Source organism: Callorhinus ursinus, unplaced genomic scaffold (assembly GCF_003265705.2).
Source record: "Callorhinus ursinus isolate GAN/ISIS: 27379988/994484 unplaced genomic scaffold, GSC_fseal_2.0 scaffold44, whole genome shotgun sequence".
Classification (NCBI taxonomy): Eukaryota; Metazoa; Chordata; class Mammalia; order Carnivora; family Otariidae; genus Callorhinus; species Callorhinus ursinus.
The window spans coordinates 2,550,003-2,564,385 of NW_027397106.1; the positions used below are offsets into that span (position 1 = coordinate 2,550,003).

The 14,383-nt window shown below is 49.9% G+C and overlaps 1 protein-coding gene and 1 long non-coding RNA gene across 2 annotated transcripts; one reads left to right on the forward strand and one right to left on the reverse strand.

Annotated features, from left to right (window-relative positions):
• The first annotated feature begins 7,767 nt into the window (after nt 1–7,767).
• Nucleotides 7,768–13,386, forward strand: KRT1 (keratin 1). The gene is made up of 9 exons (XM_073881843.1): nt 7,768–8,367; nt 9,421–9,635; nt 9,965–10,025; nt 10,441–10,536; nt 10,706–10,870; nt 11,003–11,128; nt 11,698–11,918; nt 12,379–12,413; nt 12,511–13,386. Exons 1-9 carry the CDS (start codon nt 7,768–7,770, stop codon nt 12,909–12,911), a joined length of 1,920 nt encoding a protein of 639 aa, XP_073737944.1. The 3' UTR covers nt 12,912–13,386.
• Nucleotides 9,485–10,222, reverse strand: LOC141370738 (uncharacterized). The gene is made up of 3 exons (XR_012375046.1): nt 10,176–10,222; nt 9,927–10,055; nt 9,485–9,612 (listed from the first exon to the last, which is right to left on the reverse strand). It is a non-coding gene; the product is annotated as an uncharacterized lncRNA (long non-coding RNA).
• Nucleotides 13,387–14,383: the final 997 nt, after the last annotated feature.

The following is a 14,383-nucleotide window of genomic DNA, read 5'->3' on the forward strand; positions in this document are numbered from 1 at the left end:
TGTGGACCTTTTAGCCTGAAGGTGGTCGCAAGGCCTGTCCTGTGGACACAGGCAGACCCTCCATGGCAGGAGCTGTAGGGCCTGCAGTAGATGCCAATTCTGGGGAAGGGAAGCTTTACCCCAAAGGTTGGCCCTCCTAGAGGGCTAGAAAGTGGAACGGGCCTGGGGAAAACAGTAGAAGTAGGTGAGGGCAGGGCCTCAGGGAAGGGCCCTTCAGACAGGGGGCTAGTCTTCCATAGACTCAAAGATAAGAGAGACTGAATGTGTGTGAGTGAGAGAGGTCTGCCTCCCAGGAGACAGGAGCTCAGAAGATAAGAGACTGAGCCCATTCACCCAGTGGGGGTCCTGGGCCGGGTTTTCTGGAATCCATGCCTCTGGGGGAAGCATAGATGCAGACATTCAAGAATGGAGCAAGTTAAGCTACCACCTTACCCTATGTGATATTTCTGAGTCTGTGTAAAGGAGTTGCATAAAAGATGTGACCTACTTTCTCCTTCCCTGAAGGAGTACAGATGACAGTTGGATATGGGATTCATTCAGATATGATTGCAGTCCATATTGATAAGACAGTGTGTTCCCACGCAGACCCCTACCTTCTCTCTGAGAGGCTTCTCCCCATCTCACCTTGGCAGCGGACCTGTGGGGGAATGGGCTGGGAAAGGAGAGGTGGGCAGAGGGGCTGCCCGAAGGCAAGGAGAGAGGGCATAGACAGAAGCCATGCCACACTTGAAGTTAAAAAAAAAAAAAAAATCCAAGAGCACGGGACAGGGACGGGGAGAGAGAAAACAGCAGTGGGTATAAACTTGGTTTAGAGTATTCAGCTGCCGATGGTGACAGCGCATGAGCCAACAGCAGTTGGTGGCCAGTGGGGACAGGTGTGGGGACCAGGAAGAGAGTAGTGTGCCAAGTCTACTTCGGCTCTTCTGTAGTCTGACCACTCTGAGGACATTACTAAAGAGGAGTCCATTCAGACGACAGTGGCCAGGACAGTGGGGGTGGACAATCAGAAACCTGGCCACAGGGGGACGCTGGAAGGCCCTGGACGTCTTTGGGGGGGAGATGTGACAGTTAACTGCAAAGATTTGAAGAGTTTCCTTGGCAAAGAGGGGTTGACCCCAGCTGATGACCCAGATGAACAGGTGGGAACTGCAGCACATTTGGCTCAGGGTAAGAAGCAATTTTTATTGATCTTGAGACACAAGAGGCATGAGGAGTTGGCACATTTCAAGCAGAGGTTGGCTAACTATCTGGCAGGACGTTGAGGGAGGGACTGAATGATATGTGGGAATATGTGTATGGCAGCCTTTCATCCCTTTGCTGGCCTAAGAGTTCATGTGATGGAGCCTGAGAAAAAAGGAGTTTCACTCTCTATTTTATATTGGGGAAAATTAAGGTCAGATGCCAAGGAATGATCCAGTCATGGAGAGGCCAAGGGCCCAAGGACCAAGAATTGTGAAATGAACCCAAGTTTTCTGACACCACAGACCTAGTCCAGGGTGTGGATGGGATTCTCCCTGGGATCATGCATGCGCATATGATGTGCTTAGGAAATCCAAGCTGGCTCTGGATAAAAACACAGGGCAAGGTGGACCAGAGGTCATCTTGCCCATCCTTCTCCTTCTGGGCAGTAATTGGGATTGCCCCAAAAAACATGACTCTGCTTTTTCTCTTCAGAAGCCTTGACCTTTTCAATTATGGAGAACCAGGGGACAGATGGAGGGAATCACGTGCCTGAATCCTAGAATATTGGAACAGAGATTCCACGGGGCAGGGGCATGAGAAAGGTAGGGCAAGGAGAGAGGAGTTAGCCAAGGAGGATCTCGGACTCCAAGGAAAGGCCTTGATGTCCTGTTCCGGGCCTGAGCCAGGGCGTTGTTAGCACTAAAAGATGCTGGGAGGAGGCTTCCTGGTATAAACAATACTCTTGTTAGAGACAATGAGATCCCATCAGGAGCAAATGCCTCTCACTGTAGCTCACCCCGGTGACAGCAAGGAGCCATCCCATAGCCCTCTAACCATGCACAAAATGCTTCCACATGTGGTATCTCATACGGTTCTCACGGGCCCTGGGGGAGGGCTGGGGGAACACCTGTGGTCCTTCCAGGGGCTAGGAAGCATTCCATCCCTGCTTGTGTTCAGTGCTATTCCCATGGCGCTGATACTCCGAGGGAGAGTCAAGCAGGCCCATCTACCAAGCAACAGAGGGGCAGGCAGGCAGGCCCATCCACCAAACAACAGAGGAGCAGGCAGGAGGGAGCACAGAGGAGGGCAGGAGGCCACTCCCAGGGAGTTTGCCCGCAGCTCCTCCAGCTGTGAGGCTGGGGCAAGGCAGCGTGCTCTGGGAATCTAAATTTAATTCCACCAGCTTCTCATTTACATAGATTGTTATCTAGGAACATGGTGACAGGAGGAGCAACCATTGGCTCAATAAAATTCTAACTCTGTCTGACCTTGGACAAGGTGTACGTTTCTGGGCTGGGAAAGTCCTCGATATCAAGCAGCCTGTGAAGAGTGTTGCTTCACCCTCCATTACTGGACCTTTGGCCCAGGATGCATCTTCCAATCATGAGCCATGTGCTCCGAGAGGCCCTCTTCAAGCTTGGTGTAACTCCCATGATTTGGTTGGACCTGCTGCCCTGGTTTTATCAGCTTTCTGATCAGTCCAGGAAACCGTGTGTCTTCAGGTTGATCAACACTCTGTTGAAGACTGAGCTGGGAACTTGGGATGTTGGGAGGACTGGTTCTGAATGTCCCAGTGCCCGTCTGGAAGGGCTTCTGGGGGCTCTGAGGGTGTGTTCCAGCTTCCACACCTGTCCCAGCATGCTCAGCATGGGAATTTGTCCCCACCCTGCAGAACAGGTATTCCACAGTGACAGTAATTCCTAGCTAGCTTAGCCCCCTTGGGCTGCAGTTGCACTCAACATTACCTCCTGTGTGTGATGGGCCTTACCCTCCTTGTTATAGACTTATGCTCCCTTCCTCCCCCAAGGCTTTCACCCACAAGATGACCTTATCGCAAAAACTTAAGCTGCCTTTCCAGGTCTTTTTAGTTTCCAGTGAAACAGGGTCTTGTTCCAAAGTTTTTCCTGATTGTTATATCATTTTCTGGATCCTTCCAAATGCAATAGTAAGAGAGAATCCTTCCCTCTTCCTCTGTCTAGCATCTACTACACTTTGGTTTCCCTCTAAGGTAGATGTAGTCCCCTCTTTGAGATGAGGAAACTCAGGCTCAGAGAGGGCAAGTGACCTACCCAGAGTCACACAGCTAGAAATTTGCAGTGGGTCAAGAGTGGGTCTCTGGCTGACTCCATAGCTCAGACAACATCCACTTCCCCTCTCCTACATGTTCCTCTTTGGCTTCCTCCTTCCTGGCCTCTATTCTGCTCCAGCACTGCTAGCAAGCCACTGGGGACCTCCTTCCCTTCTATCTGTCCTGAGCAGGCTTCCCTAGTTGGGGACCTCTTCCTTCTGCATAAAAAGCCTTGGCCCCTCCTCTGCTGGCTGCCGGCTTTCCACATCTCACCCCGCCTCCCCATTGTCTGTGACTCTCCTTTATGCCCCCCAGGCTTCAGCTTTCCCCACTCCCCTGAAATTTCCTTCTCCTGTCCCTGGTGGAGTCCTGCAGGGCTGGATGGCTTGTCATTGCATGTCTCTCTTCAACTCAGTCCCATCCTGCAAAAAGCTATCAAAACATCACCACCCCTGCTCCTGCCCACACCCACAGTCTGCCTGTGGCTGCTTCGTCCCAGTGATCGGTTCTGGGGTATGTGTGTGGGTCCTCAGGATTGGAAGTGCTCTGGCACTCTGATATCCAGCACGAATGGGGGTACCCTTCAGGTGCAGGGGACTGTGTGGGAAGCTGGAGCAATTGGCATTCGAGGAGGGCATCCAAAGACACAGAGGACTTAGTTTTGCTTTCAAAAGTCTTCCAGAGCAATTGAGGGACTAGCAAACACACATACACACACATGTGAATATGTACTTGAATCTGGCAGCAACTGAGCTTAGAAAAAGAAACCAATGGAGCAGCCGAGTGGCTTTAATCAAGGAAAACTCCCTGGAAGAGTGGGCCTTGTCCACTGCCTGGCGGAGCAGGGAGATGTAGGCATTTGCTCTCAAGGCCTGAGGGACAAATCCAGATTCAGGCCCAAGTGCTCGGGAATGGAGATCGTGGGTGGTCCCAGAGCTTGCCTATGAGTAGAAGTTTGAAGTGGGTCACTGACAGGCTGGAAGACCCATCAGGGAGAGAAGAGTGTGAGTGGGTTTGTCAGATGGAGAGGAACAGAGGAAGAGGGAGAGGGTTGAATGGTTTGGGTAAAGCATGGGAGTGGGAAGGTCAAGATGTGAGGCTCAGCGAGTGGGTGGCAGGAAACCTGTAGGCCCTAGGGGCAGGCCCATGACACGAGGAGCCCTTTGGGATAGAGGCAGGCATGTTCTCGAAGTTTGACAGGCTTGACTTGTCAGTTCCCAGCTGGGGGCATGTCTTTTAACCTCCCTGGACCTAAGTTGTCTCTTCTTTAAAATGGGGCTAATCCTAGTGACCATGGTGAGGACCTTGGGTAATGTTTAGATGAGACGCGGCTCCTAGCTCATAGTCGGTGCCTGTGGATGTGGCTGCCTCTCTCCTCTTTCATGCTCTCTGTATTTTATAAATGCAGGGCCCGCAAGGAAGCCAGGAGGAAGGGTGCATGGCCCACACCTTTCTCCCACATTTGCCTTTTACTATCACTGCACACTGACCGTGGTCCTGGGGACATGGCAGGCAAGGATGAGCTGGGATGGCTGGTGGCGTCGCAGCTTCCAGACCCGCTGGGTTCCCGCAAAAGTGAGCCGTGGGAACAGAATGGGAGTTTGATTGAGAAACTGGATGATCCCCAGGAATGGATCTCATGACTTGGACACATGTTTTGACTTCGTTGGGTTTGCCTTCTCACGTGTTTGATCGGCGGGTTAGATGGTGTGGTCTTTGAGTCCCTGTAGATGGGAATATTCTGTCATCGTCTGACACTCATGTACAGGAACCTGTTCCACTTGCCTGTCCTTGAGCCTCTTCTCAGGTTTAGAAGGAAGAACACTTGAACTGAAACCAGGAAACTCGGGTTCTAGTCCCAGATGTGTGTTTTCTGGGCTGGAGTGTCTAAGCAAGTCCCCTCATCTCCCTACGCCTTGGTTTTCCACTTTGTAAAATGGGTCCAAACAGTCTGACAGCTTCGTTCTCGTGGTTCCCGTGGGCATAGTATTGGTGTATGCGCTCGGTCAGGTGAAGTGCACAAAATGTCAGCTGATGGTGATTTTTATACCTTCTCGTTTCTTCTTTTCCCTCTGACTCTCCCTCCTCACCGTAGCCCCTACAGTTAAGTTTTGCAGCTCTGTAAATTGTCTATCAATTGTCTGACTGTCCACCTCTTGGCTTTTACTGTCAGTTTCTCAGTTTGGGGATGGAAGCACGAGTCCCCGAGAGATCTGTTGCTGGCTGGCAGAGGTGAGAGGATAAACACACACATGTACACACACACACACACACACACACATGCACACACAGGGGCACACCCCTCCAAACTGCTAGAAGGAATCAATGTGCAGAGCGACATGTCTCACAAGGGAGTGTGCTGAACTAGAAGAATTTTGATTGCCCGTCAGGAGGTGATTAGGCAACAGTCATTACCATGCCAAGACCGTCCCAGGTCCCATTATTCCTAGTTAGGAACAAGATCTGAATTACTCATTCCCCAGATAGGTGACGGGTTTAGCAGCCCACAGATGTTAGTGTTAGAACCGAGTCCCAGACAACAGCATCACAAAGATGAGGGGCGAGAGGGGGACCAGTGGAGAGATGAGGGGCACTTTCTGGAGGAGGGTGTGTGCAAAACCTGTGGGAGAAGGGAAGGGACAAGGCTCAGCGGTGAGGTGGGGCTGGGAAGGGCTGACATCCAGCTGTGCTGCTTTAGGAGCACAGGGCTCCCAGCCGGAGGGTCTTCTCCCCTGTGTCTTGTATCCCACAGTGGGGACCTCCCACACAGGCCTGTGATTTACCACTCAGAGCTGCGCAGAGCCCACTGAACTTCGCACTGGCTTCTCACCGAGTCTTTCAATTAATTCTGTGTTCATGTGCAAGTGTGGGGAGCAGGCTGGGCTTCGAAGGAGTCTCAGAACGGAAGTCTATGGAGGGCTCAGGTCATTCCAGATCTCAACCCCGCTTCTGTCCATTAAGACTGATCAAGGGGTGCTCCTCCAGGAGGGCCCCTGCGACTTCCTGGCCAGTTGCTATGCAGTTTGGACACTCTTGCACCTGGATAGAAGTGAAATCTCCCCACTGAACTCTGCGCCTGCAATCCCCCCTTCTGTGAATGAGTTGAGGCACTTTGCAAGCGCTTGCGTGTGCCTGGGGCCAAGGATTCGAAGGCATAGGATGGGCCTCCTGCCTTGGAGCTATCTGTGGCAGGAAGCTGCCTGTGTCGCCTGGCTTTACACGCAACGGCCAGCACACCCCAAAGTCATTGCCGTGGTGTCGTACAACACACTGGTTAGGATCCCGCACACTGTCACTCAGCATCTTCAGTTCAACTCCCCGCTATGCCCCTTACCACCTTTGTAAATTGGAGCTTTGGTGCCTCAGTTTCCCTGTTTTAAAAACGGATAGCACGATAGCATCTGTCTCAGAGCTGTGAAAATGAAATAGGGGAATACACATAAAAGCTGTAGAACAGTGCCTAGTACTGCGCCAGTTTTTCATACATCTTAGCTATTTATCATACCTGTTACTATTGCCGTTACTATTGTCCGGAAACAGTTTTCACTTCTCAGATCAGGCTTTCCAGACTCGCATCATTGTCCTCCCCCCAAATCTACAGTCGTCTCTCCATGTCATCTGGTGTCAGGCTCCAAGCCCCTGTGAAGCCTCACTTCCATCCCTTTGCTTTACAGAATGTATGGACTAGGTTCTACCCGGTACCTCCCAGCTCTCTTGGCTTTTCCCACCGGCATTGGCATGCCCTCCATTTGCACCACTTTCCTTTTGCTGGCATCTCCATCTCCTGCCCCAGCCTGTCTCTGAGGAAAAGGAACAACCAGCAAACTTAGAAAAGAACATGTCTTTTCCTCAGACCCTTCCAGAGCACCTGCCCATCCATCATATTCTCTGCCAGTGTCTCTTCCTATAATATTAATGCACATGTAATAAAAATAAGTTCTTTTAATTTTTCACTTATTAAAGTCTTATTCGAGGTCAGGGGATACGACTTGGTGAGCTCTGGGCTCTAGAGAGCAATCTCAGAAATGGGCCGGAGAGTTCCTCCTCCGATTCGAGCATGAGGAGTTGCCCCTGCCAGGCCTGAGGGGACAGTGCGCTTAGCAGCTTACAAGGGCAAGGCAAGAATGGGGACATACATATCTCTGTGACAGGAGGTTATGAAATCTTACCAAGAAGCACCAGGTGGCAAATGCAGGGTCCTATTTTCCCAAAGCCACAAGCACTTGAAGAGAGATTTTGTCTGATAAAACGATTACCACACGATCGATCTTGCACACACAGCAATTTTGAGAGCTATCCTGGGAGTTAGGTGTGTAGTGTTTATCGTATTGTTGAGGCTCGTAAAAATCTTGTATGGCTGCAGGCAAACCAAACCCTTGACAGGCTCTGCGTCCCGCTGACTCGAGGACCAAGCCCAAATGCACTCCCTGTATATAAGGGACAGTCTCTGTGCTTGGGGTAGAGGAGTGTGAGCTCCTTTCCTTTCCCGACTTTGCTCCAACTCTCTCCAAGGCAGCATGAATCGAAACTTTAGTTCTAGGTCTGGGTTCCGGAGCGGAGGGGGCTTCAGCTCTGGCTCTGCCGGAGTGGTCGGCTTCCAACGCAGGACCACTAGCAGCTCTGTGCGCCACAGCGGGGGAGGTGGTGGGAGATTTTCAGGGGGAAGATGTGGAGGTGGTGGCGGTGGCGGTGGTTTTGGAAGTCGAAGCCTTGTCAACCTTGGTGGCAGTAAGAGTATCTCCATAAGCGTGGCCAGAGGAGGTGGACGTGGTGGTTTTGGTGGTGGTGGCTTTGGGGGTGGTGGTTTTGGTGGTGGCGGCTATGGAGGCTTTGGCAGTGGAGGTGGTTTTGGTGGAGGTGGTTTTGGAGGAGGTGGTTTTGGTGGAGGTGGTTTTGGTGGAGGCGGTTTTGGTGGAGGCGGTTTTGGTGGAGGCGGTTTTGGTGGAGGCAGTTTTGGGCCTGTCTGCCCCCCTGGTGGCATACAGGAAGTCACCATCAACCAGAGCCTTCTGCAACCCCTTAATGTGGAGATTGACCCTGAGATCCAAAAAGTAAAGACTCGAGAAAGGGAGCAAATCAAGTCACTGAACAACCAATTTGCCTCCTTCATTGACAAGGTGAGTTTATCTGCTCAGGCCACACGTGGAGGGCTGCTCTTGGTCCATTTGAGATTGCTTGGGTTTCAGCCTCAAGTTTCTGTTTGGATATTTTGTGGAATTGTCTTCTAGGAGATATGTTAGAAGTATTCTTGTGAATGATTCTAATGACTAAACTCTCTCTTGAACAAAGAGGTCGTGGGCTACATAAGTGTGGGTCAATGTGACATCACCTTAAAGTATCTTTTCATTCAGCTCTTGAGCTGAATTGGGACTTACATATGGTGAATGAAGGCAATAGAACGAGGGCTAACTCAGCTTTGTGGGGTGCAAATGAGAGTTCTGGAAAGGTCTTCCTAACCATAAAAAAGGAGTTGAGGGTGAATAGAGTGCACTGTGATATTGTAGCGGAAAGGATGTAGTAAGTCAGCACCAAACATCTTTTGCTTTCAGGAGAGGAGCTCTGCCCTCTGAAAATGTTACCTTGGTACAAGTTTCTTTTTTATACTTATACTCTGAGTATCTGCTCTGGAAAAACATGTAAACCGTTTCTTATTTTTTGCTTAATCATCAATAATGTCAACTCAAAGTTATCCACAACAGATTTCAAATTCTATTTTGGATCTCCCCAACATACCTCTGAATATGTGAATGCTTACAGAATGCATACCAATGTTTATGGCAATCTACCTAAAAAAAAGGTTGAAAGGCAAATCTCTTAAGTATCATGTAACCACTTCAAGTGTAATTGCAGTAATTTTATATAGGGCTTTGCTGTTTGGTATTTGTCTAGTTACTTCCTTTGAAAGTTCTAGCTGCAACAGTATAATAATTACCCTTCTCAGGAAATTAAAGCTTCTGTGAATTCACAGTGAGTTAGATTTTGTTATAAAAAAATGATGCTAACTTGATCTTCTTCTTCCTATTTCTCTGCCATGGCCAGGAAAACAGGACTTGAAAGAACAAATTCTTTTCCAAATGAGGCACGGGTCTCACTGTGGGGTAGCTTATGGCACTCAGTGGCCAGTGGACTCCATTTCTGCATCAGTCAGTAATGGCGGCTTGTGTTCTCAGGTGCGGTTCTTGGAGCAGCAGAACCAGGTGCTGCAAACAAAATGGGAGCTGCTGCAGCAGGTAGACACCTCCACTCGGACCCACAGCTTAGAACCCTACTTTGAGTCCTACATCAACAATCTTAGAAGGAGAGTGGACCAACTGAAGAATGACCAGTCTAGGATGGATTCGGAATTGAAGAACATGCAAGACCTGGTGGAAGATTACCGGCACAAGTAAGGAAGACTGGCCAGGCAATCCCTGACTTGTGTTCTAAAATATTTCCTGAAAGTGGCAAGCTAAGGTTATGAGTCTTAAGCTAAGACAATATGTAGTGATATCTTTTCTTAGGTTAGAAGCCAACTAATTTGGCATTTTCAGAATTCTTCCTCTTCTTAGAAGCTGGAAACAGCTTAGTAGTTTTGTTGCTCAGGAGGAAGGGGTGGCCAAGCTGTCCTAGGCTAATAACAGGAGGCAATGACAGCTAATACCAATCTCAGTGGGGGAAGCTGAACTTCAGGTCTCACCTTCTCCAAATATCGAAATCCCTCTGATTTCCTTGTAGGTATGAGGACGAGATCAACAAGCGGACAAATGCAGAAAATGAATTTGTTACCATCAAGAAGGTGAGCAAATCTGTAGAATGGACCTCACATCTGAAATAAAGAATGCAAGAGGGCCTCCAATTACTAAGCAGAAGGAAGTCATGATGTGGAGAACCTGGTGGGGGCCTGATGAATAGCCGAATAGAGTTTGCCCCCGACATTATCATGGACCTGGGCTTATCCAGGCTATTTGCTTCTCCAGCTCTCTCAGGCCTTCATGGAGGAGGTAGGGAGGCAAGTTCTCAGCGACTCAGGCGAGCTGTCCTGTGATTGTGATTCTAAGGGGTGGGGCAGTCTAGGGATTGTGATCCGCCTGGAGTAGGAAGGTGTGGAGAAGACTCCAAATGCTTGTTCTACTTGGAGAGGCCCCTTACACCTAGTGAGAAGGACTTGCCCTGGGAAGAACATGACTTCACGATGTCCATTGTTCCTCTAGGATGTGGATGCTGCTTATATGACTAAGGTGGACCTTCAGGCCAAAGTTGACAACTTGCAGCAGGAAATTGATTTCCTCACAGTGCTCTACCAGGCAGTAAGTCCTCTGCTTCCGACCATGTTTACCCAAATGAAGAGCCTCTGAGCCTGCACCCATCACTATCCAGAAGAACAAAGATATATCTTCCATCTCCTGACTCCTCCCTCTGTCTAAGTTGTGTTTTATTTTAACACTGTAAGAGTCACTGAACTATTATGTCTTGCAGGAGCTGTCCCAGATGCAGACTCAAATCAGCGAAACCAATGTCATCCTGTCCATGGACAACAACCGCAGCCTGGACCTGGACAGCATCATCGCTGAGGTCAAAGCTCAGTATGAGGAGATCGCCCAGAAGAGCAAGGCTGAGGCTGAGGCGCTGTACCAGACCAAGGTGAATGAGCCAAATGTCTAGCCAGTTTTCCTGAAATGTCTTGTCTTGCTGTCCTGTGTTTTCTCTTATATTTGTATGTGTGAGCCACGGTATGCTCTGCCACATCTAATTGACTTTATCCACCATCTTTAGTATGAAGAGCTCCAGATAACCGCTGGCAAGCATGGGGACAGTCTGAAAAGTACAAAGATGGAGATTTCAGAGCTGAATCGGGTGGCCCAGAGACTGCGATCTGAAATTGATAGTGTCAAGAAGCAGGTACTTGTTCCCTCCTTCTACTGCTCAGCTATAGCTATATGGCATTGGGGAGGGAGGCTCAGGTAACTGGAGGACACTTTCCTAGTGTTGAATCTTGCAATCCACTCCAAGCCTTTGGTGATCATTCTGGTTTCCACAATTGAGCTTTTGTGCTGGGTTCTCTTTAGGGAAGCTTGTGAAAATGACCTGGCAGAGAAATGGATGTGATGGTCATGAGTGATCTAGCTCATGATGCAAAGACATGGTGAATGAGAGGAAAGGCGGCCAGGAGGTTTCAGGGTAGGAGTTTGGAAGAATGTCAGGTGTGTAAGGGGTAGAGAAGCTTCAAGTCAGGGCCAGGAGAGGCTGTTGCCTTCCCTTTAAGGGCTTTTAAGGAAGTAACGCAGTGACGAGCTATCCAGAGGCAGTGATGTGTTATCCAGAGCCATGAGTTGACTTAAAACTGTTGTGATTCTGTTGGACCCAGGGTAGCAGCCTCACTGAGGTGGACAGAGGAATCTGAGATAAGAAGGCAAGGGTGGGATTAGGCGATAGGACAATGTGTAACATATGAGCTTCTCCTCTCTTAGATCTCCACGCTGCAACAGTCCATCAGTGATGCCGAGCAGCGTGGTGACAATGCCCTCAAAGATGCCCAGGGCAAGCTGGCTGAGCTAGAGGAGGCCCTGCAGAAGGCCAAGGAGGACATGGCCCGCCTGCTGCGTGACTACCAGGAGCTGATGAACACCAAACTGGCCTTGGACATGGAGATCGCCACCTACAGAACCCTTCTGGAAGGAGAGGAAAGCAGGTGAGGACAGAACCCTGGGCAGTTTGGCCATTTCTTATGGTGCTTCTTCCCTTGTAGGCTGACTGCTATCCAGCATGCAGCCAAGGGGCTGCAGCTTGTCCTGGGTAGGGGGAGAGGAGAGGTGCAGGGCACAGGAGGAAAGACTTGGTCTCATTTTGGGTCCCGAACTTTGTTTGGAGGGCTATCGCATCTCTATGAAGTGCTTTGAGAAGGAATAATTTATCCTCCATCTGGGCTGGCTCAGATGTCAGCTGGCCTAAAGGTCAATGGCACTCGCTTCAAGACTCTTGTCTATCTTCCATGGAGATTTCTCGCTGTGTTTGCACTGAGAAGAAGTTTGGGAGGCCGAGGGGACTGGATCGGGTTTCAGATCAAGTGGGTAGGAGGAGCCCCAAATGAGGAGAATCTCTGCCTCGGCAGCTGGAGAGTCATGAGGGATTTGCTTTTCTTCCTCCTACAGGATGTCTGGAGAGTGTACCCCGAACGTGAGCGTGTGTAAGTACAAGCCGCTTTCTCGGGGGGGGGGGCACGTGCAGGTTTGGCTGGGCTGGAAAGGGAGGTGGGCTGACGATAACTGAGTGTCCCCTTGCAGCTGTGAACACCAGCCACACCACCATCAGTGGAGGTGGTGGCCGAGGAGGCGGGGGTTTCGGTTCCGGAGGCGGCGGCAGCGGCGGCGGCTATGGTTCCGGAGGCGGCAGTTACGGCTCCGGAGGCGGGGGCAGTGGCGGCTACGGCTCTGGAGGTGGCGGCAGCTACGGCTCTGGAGGCGGCTACGGCTCTGGAGGTGGCGGCGGCTACGGCTCTGGAGGTGGCGGCGGCTACGGCTCCGGTAGCAGCAGTGGGGGCCACAGAGGCGGCTCTGGAGGGGGCAACTGGGGTTCCGGAGGGAGCTCCGGAGGCCGGGGATCCAGCTCTGGGGGTAACAAAACCTCTAGTGGCAGTTCCAGCGTGAAGTTTGTTTCCACCAGCTATTCCAGAGCAGTCAGATAAAGAGGTGTCCTCCATCCTGTTAGCTGTCCCTCACCATCACTACCAAATATGCCTGGCAAGACCAAGGTCAGTTGCCCCAGCCTCGCTGGAGAAAAGAGCTTTCATTAGTTACACCAGTTCACCCCAGTTTCCCAGCTCTTTCCTATCTTCTCTGCTTCCTAAAGAAGCTTTTAGATCAGTGGCACTCTCAGTCCCTCTGGCTATGACCCTGCTTTGTGCTTTACCCAAGAAACTGTTCAGCAATGACCACTACACACATTACATTTCAAAGCACCTCCTTAAGTCAGCCAGATGAAGGCTGGTTAGAACCACAGCTTCTTTGCTGTGCATGGAGCACGTGCTCTGGACACTCCTTAATATCCTCTTTCTTGGAGCAAGCTCTGTGCTGCTTTGATTTTGTATATAAGGTGTGAGCAAGTTGATTGTCTTTTGTGGAGAGGTCTTAAACTGCCCCCTTCCTTGTATTGCTGCAATAAACTGCATTTTGAAATTCTCTCTGAGTCTCAATCTGCGTTGTTCATGGCATTCTCTGTCCTGCGTGGGTGCTTTGTGGGAGGGAAAGAAGACCTTGGAGCCATGTGGCGTATGGGGGAGTTGGGACACATGAAAATGATGGGCAAGATGGGGACCTTGGTCAGGCACCATTCATCTTTAAGCGTTTAATAGTTAAATACAACACACTCTTTCCCAGAGTGTGCAGATATCATGGAGAAATGGAGAGACTGGAGTATTCATCCGAGAAACTTTTATTCGTCTGAGAAGTCTTTCTTGGAAAGGGCAGTGAGTAAGGAGTTTGGGAAGGAGGAGTTTGGTATTGAGAAGAAAGCAAAGTATGGTGTGGAATAGTAATTGGTCATGTGGAACAGTCAGTGATGAGAAGGGCATGGGTACTGCAGGTGCTACAGCCAGAATACAGACTTTGGCTTGGGAGTTCAAGAACCAAGAGTGGTAGTGTATCCATTTCCTCTCTTTCAGGCCCCTACCGAAGGCTCTGTTCAATCTAAGAAGTTCAGTTGTGCACATATAGCTCGTACTTGTGAAGTAGTTCAACGGGAAAGCATAGTGATCAGAAGCATGGGCATTTGAACTCAGATATGCTTGGGTTTGGATCTTACTACCCTATTTACTAGCTCTGTGATAATGTGCAAGTTACAGACCTCTCTGTACCTCAGTTTTATTATCTTTAAAATAGGGATAACATGCCTTCCTTGTGGGAATTATTGTAAGGATTAACACTGGTATTTTTGATATTGCCATTTTTGATAGTAATGCTGCTGCTGATCTGGCTATTGTAACATTGCTTGTTGGTCTCTAGACAGCTCAGTAGATGCTTGCTCTAAAGACCAATGAACATCAGCTTCCAAGGGGTTCTATGACCATGAAAAGGTTAGTCAACTTTCCTGAAGATTAATTTTCATGACTTCCAATTAGGAAAAGTCTTCCTAGCTCTAGGGTCAACCAGAACTGAAGGG

Excerpts from the sequence above, each read along its gene's own strand:
- KRT1 (XM_073881843.1), top strand. The coding sequence starts at position 7,768 with ATGAATCGAAACTTTAGTTCTAGGTCTGGGTTCCGGAGCGGAGGGGGC. Across the intron at positions 8,368-9,420 it reads TTGCCTCCTTCATTGACAAG|GTGCGGTTCTTGGAGCAGCA; the intron begins GTGAGTTTATCT and ends TTGTGTTCTCAG. Across the intron at positions 12,414-12,510 it reads TACCCCGAACGTGAGCGTGT|CTGTGAACACCAGCCACACC; the intron begins GTAAGTACAAGC and ends GTCCCCTTGCAG.